This window comes from Ailuropoda melanoleuca, chromosome 1 (assembly GCF_002007445.2).
Source record: "Ailuropoda melanoleuca isolate Jingjing chromosome 1, ASM200744v2, whole genome shotgun sequence".
NCBI classification, from domain to species: Eukaryota; Metazoa; Chordata; class Mammalia; order Carnivora; family Ursidae; genus Ailuropoda; species Ailuropoda melanoleuca.
In genome coordinates, this window is record NC_048218.1 from 200,103,052 (window position 1) to 200,124,257 (window position 21,206).

At 41.9% G+C, this 21,206-nt stretch overlaps 2 protein-coding genes across 2 annotated transcripts; both read left to right on the top strand.

The window, feature by feature from the left end:
- Window positions 1-8,870: 8,870 nt before the first annotated feature.
- On the top strand, window positions 8,871-9,902 carry TAS2R3 (taste 2 receptor member 3; the record flags this gene model as incomplete). Its single annotated transcript, XM_034647216.1, has 1 exon — window positions 8,871-9,902. A coding segment is annotated over one exon (1,032 nt), but the record flags the coding sequence as incomplete, so codon positions are not given.
- Window positions 9,903-18,807: 8,905 nt separating this feature from the next.
- Window positions 18,808-19,707, top strand: TAS2R4 (taste 2 receptor member 4). The gene has a single exon (XM_002921673.3). It carries the CDS (start codon window positions 18,808-18,810, stop codon window positions 19,705-19,707), a length of 900 nt encoding a protein of 299 aa, XP_002921719.1.
- The last annotated feature ends 1,499 nt before the right edge of the window (window positions 19,708-21,206 follow it).

Consider the following 21,206-nt stretch of genomic DNA (forward strand, 5'->3'; position numbering starts at 1 on the left):
CCACTGCTAGCAGAAGTAAAATCTTACCTCTACTACCACAGTCCTTCAGACTTTTAACTTATGTCTCATTCTCAATTTGGGGAGGGACTAGGACATACTTTGTACACAAAACCTTAGCAATTAGCCTTAAAAAGAGTAAATGTAAGCATAGTTTTTCAGCAAATAGATATTAATTTTGCTTGAAGCCTCTAATGAGGACCCTTAATTAACCGTCCCTTGTTAAATAAAGTAGTGCTAAAGTTAAGAACAGAAGTACCACCCTTCTTCTCCTGGCAGTATAGCAGACTACATAATCTGGAGGGCAGAGGTGTCCTACTGCAAAATAACCACATGCTAAGTATGATGTAGTTTTTATCGTTTCCTTGGGTATCTTAGTTTGGGCTTAACAAAATACCAGAGACTGGGTGACTTAAACAGCAGATATTTTCTTGCAATTCTGGAGGCTAGAAGTCCAAGATCAGGACACTAGCATGGTTGGTTTCTTGTGAGGCCTGTGTTCCTAGCTTGTAAGTGGCCACCATCTCGCTGTGTGCTCACATGACCTCCTGTTTTTGCTAGCAGAGAGTGAGCGCTCTGGTGTCTCTTATGAAGACACTAACCCTGTTGTGTCAGGGTCCCACCATTATGACCTCTTCTCACTTTATCATCTTAAAGGCCCTATCTCAAAATACAGTCACACTGGGGATTAGGGTTTTTATATGTGAATTTTGAGTGGACACAGTTCAGTCTGTAGCATTGGGCTTGTAGGAAGAAAGGGACTTTCCCAGTGACAAGTTCTAAACTAAGCTGAAATGAGAGCAGTAAGTAGGCAGCACATTGAAGAAAGGGAGTTGCCTGATGACATGCTAATCTTGACATTGTGGTTTGGACATAAAGGGTATGTGTCAAAGGTGTGGCTCAAACAACATTGGAATTAGAAGAGCGATTCTCTTGAACAGGAAAGGATGTCATCACTCCTTTGATAACTTACTTGTACTGAAGCTTTAGTAAGCATAGTTGGGAAGGAAAGAAAAACTATTAAGATGGAAAGGAAGAAAGTTACCCATGCTGTGATTACACAAAAACCAGAAAAGAATCTGTAGGTGAATAATTAAAAGTTGCTGGAAATCAGTATACAAAAGTCAAATGCAAACAACAGCAAGGATGCCGTTCTACAAGAGTATCAGAATGTGAAAGGAGTCTTCCAAGTGTGTGGTTTCACCAGAGAACAAAACCTTACTGAAATACATTAAAAGACTAAACATATTGGTAAACCATGTTTATTGTTAAACATCAATAATGTAAAGATATCAACCCTCCCCAAATTTATGTTACAGGTCAAATAAAAATTCCCTAAAGTTTTTTTGGGGAACTGGACAAGTTAATTCTAAAAATGCATTGATAAGCAAAGGTCCAAGATCAGACAACTTACTTCTGAAGAGGAAGAGTGAGACGGGATTTGCTTTGCCAGTTGGCAAGACTTTTTAAATTTATTTATTTATTTATTTATTTTTTTACTAAAGCTATACTGATAAAAGAACTGTACTATGAATGCAGGAATAAACAGAACAATGGTATAGAATAGAGAACCCAGAAGCAGACCATGTATAGGTGGACATGATAAATGATAAAAGTGGCATAAATAACTGGGTAAAATATTTTTTCAATAAAGTATTCCAGAGAGATTTGTTATTCATACAGAAAAAAATGAAATCACATCTCTACCTTACATCTTACGTGAAGATCAGTTCTTGGTTGTTTAAAGACTTGTGAAAGGCAAAACAAAAATTTTGGAAGAAAATAGAAGACAATGCCTTTATGATCTGGTGGAAGTTTCTTTTTTAAACAAGTGTAAATACAGAAAAGATGGATATATTTAACTTAGAAATAACACTTGTCGAAAGTCAGCATAAAGAAAGCAAAATGACAAGTCACAAACTGGGAGAGAAGATACTTGCAATAGTATAACTGAAATACAGTCTAGTATATATAAAGGATTACAGAGGAATAAAAATACAATCTAGAATATATGAAGGCCTGCAGAGCAAAAAAGGAAACAAGAGCTTAGTAGAAAAATGAACAAAGAGGGTGTGAAATACAAATGATCCATTGATCTATAAAAAGGGATTGACTTCATTAATAATCAAGGAAATGCAAACCAGAAACTGCAATGAGGTTTCATTTTAAGCCCTCCACTAGCAAATTCCAACACATTTGATAGAACAAAGTGTGAAGGAGCATGTTGTATACCAGTAGAAACTTATGCACTGGTGGGGCGAGTGTAAATTGGCCCCTCCTTTTGAGAAAACATTTTGGCATTAACTGGTGATGTTGAAATTTCATCTAGTTATCTTTAAGATAAACCCGATAGGAAGCTCTTGCCCACAGGGCCCAAGAAAAATGTCCGAGAATGTTAGCAATAATGTACATAATAGTACAACCAACAACCCAAAGGAAACTACCCAAATATTCATCAACAGAATGGATAAATAAATGTTCACACAGTGGCATACAGTTGTGTAAATGGATTACAACCATTCCAGAAACAATAATTTTTAGAAACATAATACTGAGTCAATATCAGTTAAAAAATGAATCTGAAACTTGGGCTAAAAACAAAAATCAAGCTTCCTTTAGAAAATTTGTTTCTTCGGGGCATTTGGGTAGCTCAGTCCACTAAGCATCTGACTCGATTTTGGCTCAGGTCTTGATCTCTGGGTCGTGAAATGGAGCCCCACCTTGCCTTGGGCTCCACGCTCAGCAGGAAATCTGCTTGAGATTCTCTCTCCCCATGCATGCACTCTCAAATAAATAAATCTTTAAAAAAATAAAATTATTCAGCATATATTTATTGAGGTTTTGCTATGTGCTAAGGTCTGAGCCTAGGACCTGGGAGTTTAGTGAGTAAAACACTGAAGTGGGGCATTAATAATTACTTGGCGTGACAGAGACATAACATGATTTAGAAATATGATCATTTTTTTAAAGATTTTATTTATTTGACAGAGACATAGAGCCAGAGAGAACAAGCAGGGGGAATGGTAGAGGGAGAGGGAAAAGCAGGCTCTCTGCTGAGCAGGAGCCCAAAGTGGAGCTCAATCACAGGACCCTGGGATCATCACCTGAGCCGAAGCCAGACGTTTAACCGACTGAGCCACCCAGGTGCCCCTCATCATTCTTTTTGTAGGAGATTTATATCGCAATGAGAAAAGTTGTCCAAAAATAACCCTAGTTCAAACTAGTTCGTCTGGAGAACAAGCTAGCTGGGAAAAGAGGGTTTCTTTCACTTCTCCCACCAGAAAGTGCTTCACATAAGCTCAGTTACCACAGAACTGTTGACTTTAATGCCAGTGGGAACTGTAATGTCCTGTGTGTTCCAAGGTCCCCAGGTGTTGGACATCTTCTCAGACAACTCCTGTAATAGCTGGCTTCCCAAATCCAGATTTTCTGGCACCAGAGACTGTTTTGCTACTGATGAAGTTGCTTTCACACTCTTATTACAAGAAGTGAGAACAATAGAGAGGGTGAGGCATTTCCACTGGCATACAAAAGTGCACTGCTAACCAGGCAGTGCTCTGGTCCCCCTGTGTGTATAATCATAGGAGGATGAAGAGGAGCCACGCTTTTATTTCTGTTATTGATATGAGTTTTCTCTTACTCCAATAAAACCTCTTCCTCAACTCGGACTATATGAGATAGTAAAATTTATCTTGAATCCTGATGCATGCAAGAGGACATGCAGAAAAGATTCTCAGTATATAGTATAAGGAGTTTACATTTTGTTGTAGTTGCACTGCAAGGCCATTGAGATATTTTATGTAGTGAAGTGAAATGATCTAATACACATTTTAAGATCATTCTTGTGGCTATATGGAGAATCTGTTACAGAAAAAAAGGAGAAGTGGAGAATGAGTTAGGCAGCCATTGAGTAGTTCAGAGGAGAGATCATGGTAACTTGGACCAGAATGGAGGCAGTGAAAACGGAAAGTTCAGGATACATTTTGTGATTAAGATGGAGAAGTCATCAATAAGTTGATGTGGGGTTATAGGAAAGAAAGAATCAAGTTAATTCTTAGGCGATGTTTGATTTGAGCAACTGGATGGATGATGTTGCCATTTGCTGAAATAGGGAAGATTGGGGGTAAGAGATAGTTCTTTTAAAATGAGAATACATTGAGAGATTTGTTTTGGACATGTTACATTTCAGATGTCTGTGATAGAGCCAAGTAAAGAATTTAGGTAGGTGGGTATGGGAGTATAGAGCTGAGAAAAGTGGTATGGAGTGAAGATATGCATTTTGAACTGATCAACGTAGGATGATTCAACATAATGAAAATAATATGTATTAAAAACTTACTGCCAGGAGTTGCAGTATGAAAATGGCATTATAGGTTGAATGAGTTTCTTTTTTCTCTTGAAAATAATCCCCAGAACCCCAAAGAGAATGCAAAACAGAGTTGTGTGTTATATCTTTTCTGAAATTAGGCGACAACTAAAACTTCAAGCCAAAAGTACATGGAAGGACTGTGTGTCATTCATAGTCCAGTCGGGAAAGTGGAATCCAGTATAGGTATTTCAGACAGAGAGAATTTAATGTAAGAGATTGTTTACAAAAGTGTGTGAAGAGGAAAAGGGAGAAGGAAGGGTACTGCCACAGCAGAAAAAGAAGGCGTTATGCCCAGAGAACAGAAACTGATGCCATCCCTTGGCTGAAGCCTTAAGAGCCTGCGGCTGTTGCTGCATTGCTGGGAAAGTGATTATAGTTGTTTCTGGTGTGCTGAAGAGGCTTTGCCTTGGCCACGCAGGCAACACTGTATAGACGGTTTTATCCAGGTTCCTGGAGTCTACAATCATCTTTCCCTAATCAAAGGAACTGCCACCAAGTGACACCCCGTTGGAGTGAGAAGCAGGATTTTTCTTTCTCCTTCCTTCTCCTCTGCTAGTTTTCATATTGGCAGATACCAACAGCAAGGCATCTGGAAAGGGCATCTGGGAAATGGTTTGTAGAGTCCCAGACCCCACAGTATAGAGGAAAGTATAGGCAGGGGTTATGGGTTTGAGGGAGAAAAATAAGAAAATAACTAGAATAGGCTGTTGAAAGCAGTGGTGATCAAATTGAGGTTGGCTGTGGATTTGGGATTTGATCTTACCCTGTCAAAAGCTAGTCAGTGAGCCTGTCAGTGTTCCGTGGAAGCTGGCAGAAGACATGAAACCTCTGGATCAGAGAAAAGTGATCATGTCATTGGCAGCACAGCAAGCAGCGCGAACACCAGCATGTTGTATGAGTTCCCTTTGTCCTGCGAGTCCCCAGGGGCAGTGCACAGGGCCCAGATGGATTTCATTTTGGAGACATACACTGAGCCTGGAGCACTCGCTGCTTTTATAGCAAACAGTAAACAAGCCTGCTCCTTGTCCTGGAAGGGCACATTACCTCCTCCTTTCTGGTTGCTCGTTGCACGCAATGGCTCTGGTCAATGGTGGTCAGGGCCTTGTATACTTAGCCCACTCAGCAAGGGTGTGTGTAGGAGCAGAGAAATTCTGGAGGAATGTCCCTATCCCCAGTGTCTGGTAGGAAAAGACTGGATGAACATTTTTGGGTAACATTATGACAGGATAGAGTCTGCAGCTGGTGTGTTAGGATGGTAGCTTGATATTGAGAGCATCTGGATAATAGACTCTTGTTCTGTTTTCATAAAACAAAGTTTTATCAGTTTGGGGGATAAAACTGAAGGTGATAAATGAGGCCTGCGTTCCTTTGGAGTGGGCCATATGCTACAGTATTCTGTAGTGGGGTTGTATGCAGTGTAAGACTAAGGTTGGCAAAATGCACTCATCCAGATTAGCCACATAGAGAATGTATACATGCATATATGGTTCGAGGGTGGGCCTTCTGATGAGACACTCACTTACTCAGACTTACAGGTTGCCATCGTTCACTCTCCAGGTGAGGATTTTAAGGGACCCAGAAGCCTGCACTCCACTTATCATTGTAGGTCGATCTCTTTGGGGTATACACCCGGGTGTGCTGATTTCCTTCGGTATTCTGCAGATAAGTGAACCTCAGCTGATAGAAAGTGATGTTATTTGTAACTTGTCTTGCTGTCAGAGTGTACCGCTGATGCTTGTCAACACAGTTGTCATGCTAGTATCAGAGCAGGAATGATGCAGAGACTGGAACCATGATGCCCAAGTCCCTGTGGAGAAAGTGCCAGAATAGTGAAGGGGAGGAAGATGATAGTGTAGTGTCTTGTTAGTCTGTGGCCTGTGTTTTGAGGTTGATTCTCTCAGCGCACTCTCTTTGGGGTCTCCCAAGTGAGAAATCTCAGTGACTATCAGCAGGTCCTTTCCACAGAGCCCTCTGTTTCTCAGAATGATGTGGCAATGTGGTGCCTACTGTTCCGAGCCCTGGGGCACTCCACTGGCTGTTTGTGGTTTCCCCATCCTCTGTCCACACTTTTTTTTTCCACATTATTTATTTATTTTATTTTTATTTTTTTAATGTTTTTTTATTATATTATGTTAGTCACCATACACTTTTGTAAATAATTCCGCTTTAACACCCTTCTGGAATCAGTCTGTGCCAGTTGCTTCCTGGGGATGCCCTGACTGATACACTTCCTTTGGTCTTTGACTCAGAAGAATGGTTGAGAGCAAGAGCGTGATCTCTCAGTAGTCTTTCTAGATGTCTGCAGCCTGGAATGAAAGATCCAAGGATCCAGTACCATGGCTCTGGCATTGATCCCTAACAAACCATGTTTAAAGATGCACATTTTGTAGAGTTGGACTTGAATATATGTGGCTATTTCAGTGGAGGATGGTGAACATACATTTTGGAAGCAGCCATTACTAATGCCATGATAATGAGTTATATAGTATGATAGTTGTAGTGTTTATGTTAAGAAGTGGGAATGGTATAACTGTGGGCTCAGAATTCATATCAATGGTACCTGATGGAACAGTAGCAATGATAATGCTGATATCCAACAATGTTGTCGTCGTCGTCTTCTTCTTCTCCTTCTCCTTCTCCTTCTCCTTCCCCTTCTCCTTCTCCTTCTTCTTCTTCTCCTTCTTCTTCTTCTCCTCCTCCTCCTCCCCCCCCCCAACAATGCCTTTTAAACTCTGAAATTGAACTCTGGTCACCAGCTAGTGTGGTGTGCATGGAAACACCGTCCTGGGAAAGAATCAAAATTGAGAAAGAAAAATTATAGTTAACCCCCAATTGCTCAATAATGACTTATAAAAAGGTAAACATTCTAATTTTTGAAGTGGTAAAAATAATAGGACTTGTAAAACAGTATGATTAGCCATAAGTAGTACATGAAATGAATTCTGATATGTTATATATTCTAAAGTTTCTTCTCCTTGGATAATCCTAATACCTGGGTAGAGGAATCTTACTAGCTATTTCTTCTTATGAGAGGATGTAAAATGTGTTACAAAACCAAAAATGTCCATCTATAGAACCAAGGCCATGAGAAAAAACTGAACAGCGTCAGTGATAGGTGGTGGGATCAGCCCTACAACTGGGCCAAGGTCCTGTTAAACGACTCCCAGAGACAGCTGGGAACTGCCTTATTCTCATTCTGTAGCACAGAGTTCAGGAGCGTTTGGCCAGGTTGTGAAGTTAGCCTGAGAAAGCTGAGGGTGGTTAAGGAGGACTGTGTTTATGCCCGAGTATTCTCGGTAGTGCTCTGTAATCATACCGTACACCACATAATGCCAAGACGGATGAGGTTCACCTGGCTCCTTGGCGTGTATCCAGAAGAGACTGTGTATTGTTTGCACAGCTTTGTCATCTGCTACTGTGTGAGGTCCTGAAAGTATATCCCTCCTTTATTTGGATAGTGTTGCTAAACTCTCTGCTGTGTATCTTGATGGTGTTGATTTCTCTCTCCATCTTTCAGATCAGTGTTTTCAAACTGTATTTATCACAACTCATTTGTAGGTTGTAAAATCAAGTTTGTGATACGCAAGCAGCATTGAAAGAAATAGAACAGGAAAAAAAATATCAGACTGCCACACATCCAGAAAGGGGAAATAATTGTTTTGTGACCCCTCTGTGTTCCCAGTATAATATGTATATAAGGTGATGTGTATAAAACCATATAAAAAGTATTATTGTTGGCCGTGGTCAAATTTGTAAGGCACTGTTTCTCATACATGAGGCTTCTTTGGTTGAAGAGATTGTCTGTGTGCGGTTTCTGTCAGCCTGAACTACTGTTGACATATTGATACAGTGGTCTTGCACTCTGAAAATCTACACTTTGAATAGCTTATAGGCTATAATTCATAATTGTTATCATTTAAATACTCAGGTAGTTAAGAATTTCTGATGATATGGCTCAGTAGGGAAGAACTTGGAGCCCTCTCATGTAAGGCATACTTTAAGAGGCACACCTTTTAATTCTAACCCAGGACCAGTGGCACTGAACTTTCTGTTTCATGCACTTAAACCTCCCTCCAGGGTGACTTTGATAGTGTCTCCTGGTGGAATTCTGATCTCCCCCTTTCTGTGTGTGTCCCTGAGTCCTCCTCCCAGGAAGAAGACTTCTCACTCTTCAGAGTGGTTCTCTATGACTCTTCTGGTGATGCATCTTTCTGTCCTGCGTGGCTCAAGCCTTCTTCCCTTTGGAATCGAGTGCAAATCCTCACCTTCTTTGTGAGTCAGATCTCTTCCTTCTTTGTGTGACATCGGATACTACTTCATTTGCATTTTGGCAAAGAGCTGCTGAGTTTCGATCACAGATGGAATGTGACAGTCCATCTCATCTGGGAAGAGGACAGACTAATCAGAAAGATCCAGGGAGGGTTCACTAAACTGTGCTCTACAACAGACTAAATTGGGCAGAGACAAGAGACAGGTACAGGGAAGCAGCAGGTAGAAGTGATCGATTCACAGAGAGGAATATCAAGTCAGCAAGGAGATTGTACATCAACAGAAAGAACAAGGTCAGGTCTACCTGGTAGCTGACATACTGGGGCTGGAGAAATGCATGTTCCTGGTTCTGTCTGCCACTGAGTTCATTCTGGGGATGCTGGGGAATGGTTTCATAGTGTTGGTCAATGGCAGCAGCTGGTTCAAGAACAAGACAGTCTCTTTGTCTGACTTCATCATCACTAACCTGGCTCTCTCCAGGATCGTTCTGCTGTGGATTCTCTTGGTTGATGGTGTTTTAATGGTGTTCTCGTCCAAAGTACACGATGAAGGGATAGTGATGCAAATTATTGATATTTTCTGGACATTTACAAACCACCTGAGCATTTGGCTCGCCACCTGTCTCAGTGTCTTCTACTGTCTGAAAATTGCCAGTTTCTCCCATCCTACATTCCTCTGGCTCAAGTGGAGAGTTTCCAGGGTGGTCGTACACATGATTTTGGGTGCCCTGTTCTTATCGTGTGTCAGTGCCATGTCTCTGATCCAGGAATTTAAGATCTATTCTGTTCTCAGTGGGATCGATGGCACAGGGAATATGACCGGGCACTTTAGAAAGAAAAGAAATGAATACAAAGTGATCCATGTTCTTGGGACTCTGTGGAACCTCCCTCCGCTAATTGTGTCTCTGGCCGCCTACTTTCTGCTCATCCTGTCCCTGGGGAGACACATGCAGCAGCTGCAGCAAAGCGGTATCAGCTCCAGAGATCCAAGCACTGAGGCCCACCAGAAAGCCATCAAAATCATCATATCTTTCTTCTTTCTCTTCCTGCTTTACTTTCTGGCCTTTTTGATCACAACATCCAGTTATTTCATCCCAGGAACCGAGATGGTTAATATAATCGGAGAAGTAGTTACAATGTTTTATCCTGCTAGCCACTCATTCATTCTCATTCTGGGAAACAACAAGCTGAAGCAGACGTTTGTGGAGATGCTGTGGTGTGAGCCTGGCCATCTGAAGCCTGGGTTCAAGGGACCTTTTGCCCCATAGAGTGACCAAGAGCACAGGTGGGAGCTTGGGAGCCCTTCGGTCTGGCTCAAGACTATGTTTCTTCCTGACCCTTCCGTGGCACCAGTTCTGTGACATGAGTAGGACAGAGCACAACTGCATTGCTTGGCCCACTGGGGGCACATCTCATGGCTTCTTTTTGTATGGTTGTTTTGGAGCGAGGGAAACAGTCTCTGGAAAATGTCAATATAGTAAGAACACTCTCACTGTATAGATGTGTTTTAGTAGCTATCCACGTAATGAGCTGGTTCCTAGCTTTAACTTCACGTTTACACTGATAGTGGTGAGCTGATGTAAATAAAACAGTGTAGTGGGGCCTAAGGGAAAGAGCAAAAGCTTTGCAGTTCCTCAGACTCAGGTTTGAATTCTAGTTCTGTCCATTTCCAAGACTTTTGGCCTTTGGTGAATTACTTTTGTTTAGTTTCTGATCCTGTCTTCCCTCATTTTAAAATGCGGACTGTGACACTGACTTCACAGGGTACCAGAGACTCAGGAGGCCTTGTGGCCCAGCATACTGTGTAAAGCCCTCGCTTGGCGAAGCTCATATCGTGACTAACAGTGAAGTGTGCAGCAGGAGCAGGTCCCCCAGGAGACAAGTTTCCGCACATCCACTGTGTGAGGACAGAAGCAGTGGAATGAGAATCAAGACCCTTGGCTGTTAGGCTCCTGTCCATTCTGGTGGTGGTCATTTTACTTCCGTAGTCCTGGCATTCCTTTATCATTTGGCTGAAGTGAATTGCCAGGTAATTTTTTTTATTTTTTACATGGGGCAAAGGTCTAAACAGTTTTTTTCTTTTTAAACTAACCAAGATGTATATTAGCTTTGGAAACTTGAGAGTTTTATAAGAAAATAAAATAAGCAGTTTTTATAAGTTCAGTACATTTTTTTAAATAAGTTACACAGGCATTTATTTATTTCCTATCACTGAACAGTGTCAAGAGGTCAATGAGAATGTTATTACTTACAATCATGAAGAATTCTGACTCATGAGTGTGTATAGTTAGGTCCTGTGGCAGATCTGAATCCAGCTTTCTGTCGCTAATGGGGCTGTCAGGTGTAGAGTGTGGTGGCTATGAATCGGCCCTGAAGGCAGACAACCTGGGTTCTAGCCCTGGCCCCAACCCCTGTGAGCTGGGTGACTTTGGGGAAGTTTCTTCACTTCTCTCTATTTCACCTTCTTCATTTGTAAAATGGGACTAGTCATAGTATGTTGCTGTTAGGGTTGCTGGAAGGAGTGAGTGAGTTACCAGAGGAGTACTGGGGATGTACTATATGGTGACTAATATAACAAAATAAAAATTATAAAAAAAAAAAAAGGAAAGTGCTTAGAGTCCCAGGTGGAGTAAACAATAACTATTGCTGTTATTGTTATTTTGTGGAATGAGTGAGATTTTGACATAGCATTAAGGATCACCATACTACTTGGCATTTGGTCATATGTAACCAGAAATGAATTTGGGGACTGTTCTGGGATTTATGTATTCATTATTTAAAGTTACAGGAATAAATGTCTTTTGGTCTGCACTGTTTTCAAATTGATACCTGCTTCTTGAAGCTGCTAGGAAAATTCCTAATTCTAACAAAGTTCTCTTTCAGAAAGGTATCTGTTGAAACTTAAAATAATTGTTTAATATTCATTCATAATTCACTAAAATATAGGGATTCTGAAATGGGTGCTTTTGTAAGTAATGAAAATCTGTGCTGCTTTCCAGCACAGGGACTTTGAACTATGGAAATCCATGCTGTCTTGATTGGCATCTGCTTTGTTTAACCCAGATCCCCACTCTTGAATTCATTGTCACCCACTCTTGAACACTTGCTGCTGCTTTCTGTCACTTTGACGACTTCTCTGTTTAGTTCTGACCTTCTGGTTCTTTAGTCCTTAATCTGAATTCTGGATTCTGCCTTCTAATTTAGGTGTGGGGCTTTTCTGTCTTTTAATTGAATGTAACATCTTACTGGAGATTTTGACTTAGCTGCTTTTTGGTTCTTGGTGCCTTTGGCTCACTTCTGAAGAATCACTCCCTTCTGTTCCCACTGTGGCTCCATTAAATCTTACCCTAACCTAACAGATTCAGATACGGTGCAGTGAACAGGCTGAAGTTACAACTATTAGTCGTTTCACTGGAGTGTGGGTGGAAACAGAATTCTGAGTGGAAGCGTGTTGTGGTTGTCCAATTGGCTGAGTGCAGATTACCTTCGCTGAGAGTAAGTGAAATCAGATTCATATGTGCGGCATCCCCAACTGCTCCTGGTCCTTCTTTGGAGAAATTTGGAGGTGGCTCCAGGAAAATATCGGACTCTGTTATATGACATCAGGTGTCTGTGGATTGCCATTAATCAAAGTGAGGGGTGAGAGCGGGGGCATGAGTCTGGGTGGTGGGTGAGTTGCTGAGGAAAGGAGTCTTATCTGTTGCTAGAGGCACAATGCTGGGAAGTTCTGGCTATTTTGGAGAGGACCTGGTTTTCTAATTAGAGGGGGAGTACCTAATCTTCCAGCTCTGTTTTTTTTTTTTTTCAAGATTTTATATATTTATTTGAGAGAGAGAGGGAGGGAGAGAGCACGAGTAGGGGGAGGGGCAGAGGGAGAGAGAAAAGCAACTTGGGGCTCAATCCCAGGACCCTGGAATCATGATCTGGGCTGAAGGCAGATGCTTGACTGAGTGAGCCACCCAGGCGCCCCCAGCAGCTCTTCAGTGAGTCCCAGTAACTGGGGAAGAATTACCTAATACCTCAGGCCCTGTTTTGAGGAACCCTGAAAGGCCATCTTGTTTGTTTTATTTCAATGAATTAGTTTTAGTTACTAAAATCCCTTAAGACTCTCAAATCCAGTTGTTTCATGAACAAGGGACCAGGGCATGGCTTTCCCCCACTGTGATCAGGTTCCTTGGGTCAAAGTATGGGGATGAGAATTGTCTGTGCATTTGGAGTGCAATTCCAAGCTTGTTGTGTTCCCAACGCCGCCTCTCTCAAATACATGGGTTTTTCAGTGCATCACTTGTAAATTGCTTTTGGTATATTAACACATGAATCAACAGCAACTTATGGCAGTAGCTCATGAGACCGTCCAGTTTTCCATCAGAGGCCCCTACTTCTCATTTTTAGTGTTCTCTGAACTCTTGGGCCGAGTTCACAGATCCTGATCGTTGATGCGATTGAGCTGCAGTTTGGGTGTAGAAGGATCATAAATGACAATAAATAAACAACAAAACTGAAAAAAAAAAACAACCCAAAGCCATTCCAACTTTTCTCAAACAGTTTCAGTGTCTGCCAATGCCCTTTGCCTTAAATAATGTCCCTCATATTTCCCAGCAGTTGATGAACAGAGCTGTCTAGATCTTGAAGTTGTGTTGTGATTTTCTTGCCTTGGGATATGTGGAAGACAAAGTCTGATATTCTATCGATATCCTGCAAGAAGTTCTGTTTTAAGAAAACAAAAATAACCTCAAAAACTCCAACAACTGCTGATGACAATTGTGTTATTTTCTGGTGTTTCTACATTTTGCTGGACTGGAAAAATGTATAGTATAGGGGCTAAGAGTGTTATTTCTGTAGCCTAACACATTGGATTCAGATCCAGACCTCATCACTTATTAGATGCATGATCTTTGGCAAATTACTAAACCTCCTTGGTTTCACTATAAAATAGGTAATTCTATAAAATATCTCATAGGATCGGTGTGAGGATTAAGTAAGACAATGCATGTAAATTATTTTAGCAACTAAAGCTTAGTAACTACACAACAAAAATCAGCTACTAGCATTTTAGCTTATCAGGGGTTGAGCCCGAAGAATGTGCCTCATGGAGTTCTAGTCTTATGACAGCGTATCCGTGGAGTTGCTGCTGGTGGTATAAGAGGACATGATCTAAGTGAAAGCCTGCTTCTTCTGGTCCCCCGGGGAAGGTTGGAGGAAGAAGAGGGAGACAGAAAAGGGAGGGCAGGTGAGAGTCCAGATTCCCCCTCTCTTTGAGAACTTCTTCAAAACTCCTAGGTGTGGTCAGTGGGAGCAAAACACAGGCACCGACTCAGCCCTGAATCGGGGGGGCAGGCAGCACCCAAGGTACAAGGACCTTTCCTTGGAAGCCTGAGGAGACAAGGACACCGAGGGAGAGAGAGGACATGACATTTCTGTGACACCACGAGTTAGCATTAATCTCCACCCCTCTCCCTGTACACCCGGACCCTAATTAAAGGGGAGAAGCATAGCATGGGGACGATGTCTCAGATTTAAATTTTTAAATCTAAAGAGACTGAAAGTTTTTCTGAAGACATTCATTATCTCATTGGATTAAACACTTACCCCCAACCAGCAGATAGGGGCTCAGGAGAAAAACTATATTACCTTTAGACAAAATTAAGAACTTCATTTTTTTCCTGCACATATGAGTTTGCCAAGTGAATACATTTTGTTGATCTCCCTATAATGAAATTGTCAGTGCAACTTGGTGGAGCTGGCCAGATGACCAGAGCAGTATTTCCAGGTTAACTCTGAAAAATATGTTTTCAGAAGCTCATGAGTAGAGTTTCTCTGTGTGTTCTGGCTAGCCTCGATACCCATGTGTTGCTAAGTAGGGTACTCACAGCCAGAGAGGGAGATTTCTGAACTTTTTTTCGTTGCTCAGGTTTGTACCTTTACTGCCTATCTAGCAGATCTCTTTGAAAAAGGGATGGGTTCCTGTTGGCTGCCAGATGCTGGTGGGTATTCTAGGCATAAATAAATGTCTCACATCATTTTGATTCCGGTTCATTTGTTTATACTGCAGACATTTATCTGACAGCCACTTTGCACCAAACACTACATTACATGTCAGTTGCTGTTCCCCAAAATAACACACCTAGTGGGCAATAAAGACACTCAAGTATTTCATCTCCGCATCACTGAAACAGAGGCTTCAGATACGATGAAGGGTTCTGGCCCTGGTGATCTTTGTCTCTAGATTCCTTTTGTGACAGCCACAAACAGACACTGCTCTGTTCTGCTGCTGAGATCCACCACTGCAGGGCCGTACTTCCTGGAGGCTGCTCTCAGCCAGGGCTGGAGCCCCGTGGAGTGCCAAAACAGGTCTAGTCCTCTGAGACAGGAGGCTCGAGGGCCCCTCCCGAACACTCCCCTTACACCCTTTGTTTTCCCTTCACATAGCACCGGAAACACTTAGCTCTGTTTTTTTTGTCTGTCTGTCCACTATTCTGTGTGTGTGTTTGTGTGTGTGTTTAAACTTATTTATTTGAGAGAAAGAGAGCGAGCATGAGCAGGAGGGGCAGAAGGAAGGGGAGAGAGAATCCCAAGCAGACTCTGTGATGAGCGCAGAGCGAGATGCAGGGTTTGACCTCACAACCCTGAGATCTCGATCTGAGCCAAAAGCAAGAGTTGGACCCTTAACCGATTGCGCCACCCAGGTGGCCCATTTCTGTGTGTTTTTTGAAGGTAGGATGTGCTGTGGGTGGTTCTCTATTTTCCTGGCACCTAATACAGTGTCTGACTGATGACAACAGTTTATTGAGTGAATGAACCAATGAGGGCAATGGTGGAAAGAGCTCAGTCTCAGAGAGACATTACACCTTAGCCACTGATTTTCTTTTTCTTTTTTTTTTTTTAATTTATTTTTATTTTTTTTTATTATCTTATGTTAATCACCATACAGTACATCCCCGGATTCCGATGTAAATTTTGATGCTTCATTAGTTGCGTATAACACCCAGTGCACCATGCAATACGTGCCCTCCTTACTACCCATCACCAGTCTATCCCATTCCCCCACCCCCTCCCCTCTGAAGTCTTCAGTTTGTTTCTCAGAGTCCATAGTCTCTCATGTTTCATTCCCCCTTCTGATTACCCCCCTTTTCTTTATCCCTTTCTTCCCCTACTGATCATCCTAGTTCTTATGCTCCATAGATGAGAGAAATCATATGATAATTGTCTTTCTCTGCTTGACTTATTTCACTTAGCATTATCTCCTCCAGTGCTGTCCATGTTGCAGCAAATGTTGAGAATTCGTTCTTTCTGATAGCTGAGTAATATTCCATTGTATATATGGACCACAGCTTCTTAATCCAGTCATCTGTTGAAGGGCATCTCGGCTCCTTCCATGATTTGGCTATTGTGGACAATGCAGCTATGAACATTGGGGTGCATATGGCCCTTCTCTTTACTACGTCTGTATCTTTGGGGTAGCCACTGATTTTCTATGCTGTCTCCCAGTCATTTACTTTCTCTCATCTTCATTCTCCTCACCTCTAAATAGGGATAACTGTATCTTCCTTCTAGAACTGTTTTAAGGATTAACTGAGTTTTAAGATACCTGGTGCACTGTCGGGAACAGAGTAAGCACTAAAAACAGCCCAAGAAGTGGAAATTTCCTTCCTTCTTCCTCCTGAGCAACATTAGTACTCTGTTGAAAACAGCTCACAGTTTGTAATTCCCATTTATTCATGACTGATCTCATTCTTCAAAGCCTTCATCAAATAAGCTAAATCATCCTTTTGCTTTGGCTGTTTGCCCTAAAATTTTCCTGACAGATCTGCCAGATGAATCTAGAGTTTGGACTCATGACTACTGTGCACCCACCACCAGTGGGGCTTCTTGGGCTCCAGTAAATAGTAAGACTTACAAGGCTGTCTCAGGCTTCTGGCACCAGTCTACTCAGGTGGATATGGTTCAGGGATCTGGCTTATGAGCAGGGCAGCGTCAGCCCTTCCTCTTTTGCAGAGTCCTTGCTGCGGCCATAGAGCCAGGGTGCTAGTAGAAGAGTTCCACAGTGGTGTAGGGGTGGGACTGTCCTAAAAAGATTGATGTCCCAAAGGTGCCAATTTCTCTTGTAATAATTTCATAGACATAGCTGCCAAGGTTGAGTCAAAGGACACATACATCGGGGTGCTTGGGTGGCTCAGTTGGTTAAGCATCTGCCTTCAGCTCAGGTCATGATCTCAGGGTCCTGGGATCGAGCCCCACATCAGGCTCTCTGCTCAGCAGGGAGCCTGCTGCTCCCTCTCCCTCTGTCCCTCCCCCTGCTTATGCTCTTTCTTTCTCAAATAAATAAATAAAAATCTTTAAAAATAAAAAATAGAATAAAAAAAATAACACACACATCAGAAGAGTCACCACACTCAAGGAAGCCCTAAGCAGGGAGTATCCGTAAGATATTTATATTTAACTTAGGGTAAAATGCTCATGCAGAGGAAGAAAGGGTTTTGTTAATGGGTTTCCCATATTGACCTTTACAGAAATAACATCTGACAGAAGCAGTGTGCTCACTGGGGACCCTAGCCAACACGATCACATCTTAATTATAGTGCCTCCTGCTGCTGACCCCAACAACATTGTATGTCACATTTTGAATAGGGTCTCTTGCTGCCCAGTACTGGGTTCCCCCACCCCTTTTGGAACATTTAATTCTTATATCTTTCTCCAGATTATTTATTCTATTTAAATGTGATGTTCATAGTATTTTAACTTAATTACTTTAATGCAGTAATCTATTTTATAAATAATTAAGTGGAAATATGTGCTATGATATAATCTTCCCTTCCATTGCTTTGCTTGTTCACTCTGTGTTTGCCTGGTTAACTGACCTGGGCACGCGTCTGTCATGTGTCTCTTAGCTTTATACAAATGCTTTTGTCAGCCCCTGGGCTCCAGCTCCGGGAATCCCTCCAGGCTTGCCTTCCTGTCACCTGTCTTAAAGGGCCCCATGAATGTACTCCCTCTTCTGGACCTAGTGGTCTTCATATCTTAGCTGCTTCTCTTTGTCTGTTCTATTCTTCTATTCGTCTATTTGGATTTCTGTTCCCATACAAAGTAACAGGACTTTGTATGCTTTATTTTGATGCTAGTTTGGTAACCTGTATGTGGCTGCATCGAAGTTTGCACCTTGAGTGCCCCCAACTGCTAGAGATGCCATACTCTTGAGCTCACTCATAGTCTTCGATAATATAATTTGCCTCTTACTGTGCCCTTTCCTGTCTGAGAAATTACAGAGGAATCAGGCAATGAGATGCAAAACTATAGCTAAAGCATTACTGTGTATTTGGGATCAGGGTACTTTGATTTGCAGCTAAATACCTAAGAAGAAATAGCCATATGTGATCTAAGCATAAACCCACGTCTATAAAGGAAACACATGAAATGACTGACATTTTTTCCAAGCAAAGCATAGCACAGCAAATGATTATGGCACAAACGTATGTGACCGGTGAGGGAATGCAAAGTAAAGGAATCATCCTGATAGATGGAATTAATTGTGAAAAGGTTCTCTTGAGGAAGAGTGAAGTCCTTGAACTTGGGTCTTTTTGTAACTGAATCACCAGAGATGCTCAGGGATGGACAAGTAACATTGGCACCGCCAGAATGACAGATGGAGAAAATAGGGCTGCAGCGTCAGCAGGTTACAGGGGAGAAGAGAAGCTGAACTTCAGTAATCCACCGATGTGTGGATGAGGGTGGGTGGGTAAGAGTGAAGACTGGGAATTCCCATCTTCTGGGGTTGCTATGAAGCTATGAAGCTTCATTCCCTGTGAAGCAGGGACAGAGACATTGCGGGACAGGAGTTCTGTCATTTGGATTTGAAGTCCTTGGAGCCTTCCATAACTCCTCCCTCCAGCTGTCCTTTCTTGGCAGAGTGGACTCCCAGGTTCACTGGGGCTGTTTTAATTAGGCATTTCTAAGAAAAACAGGTTATGAATGAAGAAATAGTAATGCAATCCTGGGAAGATTTGCATCTCAGGAAAAGCAGCTGGCTTTAGACCATTAATGGCTCATTTGCCACACTGGAGACAATTAGAAAAGGAATGTCTTTTCTGGCTGGGTCCTGGCGCCTCCTTGCACTTCTCAGTATTCCTCCTGTTCCCAGCGTCCAAACCACAGCTGCTGAGTTCTCAATGAGGAAAGATGCTTCAGATACTCTTTTTCTCTGCCATTATTGTCTCAGCAATTTTGAATTTTGCAGGACTCATTGTAAATCTGTTTATCGCAGTGGTCAATTATCAGACTTGGCTCAAAAGCCCCAGAATCTCCTCTTCTAATAGGATCCTCTTCAGCTTGGGCATCACCAGGTTTCTTATGCTGGGACTGTTTCTACTCAACATCATCTACTTCTTCATCTCCCCAAACGTGGAAAGGTCAGTGCACTTATCCACTTTTTTCCTGTTGTGTTGGATGTTTTTGGACTCTAATAGTCTCTGGCTTGTCACCTTGCTCAATGCCTTGTACTGCGTGAAGATTACGGACTTCCATCACGCAGTATTTCTCCTGCTGAAACGAAGTCTCTCCTTAAAGATCCCCAGGCTGCTGCTAGCCTGTGTGCTGATTTCTGCCTTCACCACTCTCCTGTATGTTGTGCTCAGACAGACATCATGCTTTCCTGAATTTGTGCCGGGGAGAAACGGTACAGGATGTGACATCAATGAGAGCGTCTTGTCTTTGGTGATCTCTTTGGTCTTGCGCTCATTTCTCCAGTTCATCATTAATGTGACTTCTGCTTCCTTGTTAATACATTCCTTGAGGACACATATACAGAAGATGCAGAAAAACGCCACTATTTTTTGGAATCCCCAGACTGAAGCTCATGTGGGGGCTATGAAGCTCATGACCTGTTTCCTCATCCTGTACATTCCTTATTCTGTTGCTACTCTGCTACATTATTTCCCTTTTGTTGGGATGGATTTGGGAGCCAAATCCATCTGCATGGTTATTTCCACCATTTACCCTCCAGGACATTCTGTTCTCATTATTCTCACACATCCTAAACTGAAAACAAAAGCAAAGGAGATTCTTTGTTTCAACAAGTAGTAGAATTTCAATAGCAAATAGTGGCTGGAGTCACGTCATGGTTTGGGAGGGATATTTTCTCTGTTAGCAGTTTTCCTAGCCGTCTGTGGAATTCGTTTTTGTAATTGCTGATCTGACCTCCTCGGCCTTTGAGTGCCTGTATTTCAGTGTATTCTGCAATTAAAAAAATTTAAAATATTAGGCATTTTTTTCCTAAAGAACTTGTTTAAGACATTACTGATCATGTGGTTTGCATGGGTGTTGCATGCCTGGCTAGTGGAAGTCACTACATTGTTCCATGGGCTGCTGGAGTATAAGGGGGAGTTCCCCCAAATTAAGCAATACATTATAGTTCACATCGTTAGTTAAATCTTTGAGGTTTAGCTGAGGAGCCCTGCGTAAGGGCTTAGCAATGGGTGCATCGTCATCAGCAGGCACTAGACTGGCTTAAAACATAGCAAGAGGATGCAAAGAGCAACAGGAAAAAATAAAGTTTTAGAAAAGAGAAGAAAGAGAAAGACGAAAAGGAACAGTATATATACTTGTGGTAGGTGTACAGAAAAAGAACCCTCACCTTGCTGGGTCACAGTCACTGAGCTATTATTATCAAGAAACTCTAGGACTAAATTTCTAGGTTTGTTCTGGAAAGAAGGGAAGGGCCAGAGTTAATGGGTGGAAGGAAGTAATTAGTATGAAAGAAACCCAATCCAGGATAGTTCCAAGGATCTCAAAATCCAGGGAGCCAGCCTGAGGTCAAAAGCAAGTGCTAGGGGCACTTGGGTGGCTCAGTCGGTTAAGCATCTGCCTTCAGCTCAGGACATGATCTCTGGGTCCTGGGATCGAGCCCGGCATCGGGCTGCCTGTTCAGCAGGCAGTCTGCTTCTCCCTCTGTGTGTGCTCTTTCTCTTGCTGTCTCTCAAATAAGTAAATAAAATCTTAAAAAAAAAAAAGCAAGTGCCAAATAGTGAAATTAACACAATCTGAGTATAACTTTACAAAAGATTGTACCGTGTCATGTAATATGAAATTCCGGGGAAAGCCAAGAGTTTACCAGTCCAATGGCTTGGTACTGGGAGCTTCAGACTTTTGGTGAATATATGTCATCTGCTTATGAATTTATGTACTAAGTTGTATGGCCACTGCACAATTCTTCAGGAGAATAATCTTATTTTCTGGAGGGGAGGGAGTTGAGACAGCAGGACTGGCTACAGAAGAACAGAAATTTGAAGATGGTATATTGATCAGTTTTGGAATGGGAATTGGGGATAATAATTTATATTTATACAGTTTTTTGTATTTATAAAATATGTATGTAACATTTACAGATCTCAAAGTAAATAATCTTATTAAAATAACATTCTCCTTATTAAAAAAGAAAAAATGAGAAATCTCCAAATATTACAAATTACCTGATTTTTGGGCAGAGTTTTTAGCAATGTTGTAGGTTTGGAGTTTTGCTGCTTCCAAATGCTCTGCCGCTAAATACTTATTAACCAGGAATTTAAACGTTTTCGAGTTTT

Excerpts from the sequence above, each read along its gene's own strand:
- TAS2R4 (XM_002921673.3), top strand. The coding sequence starts at position 18,808 with ATGCTTCAGATACTCTTTTTCTCTGCCATTATTGTCTCAGCAATTTTG.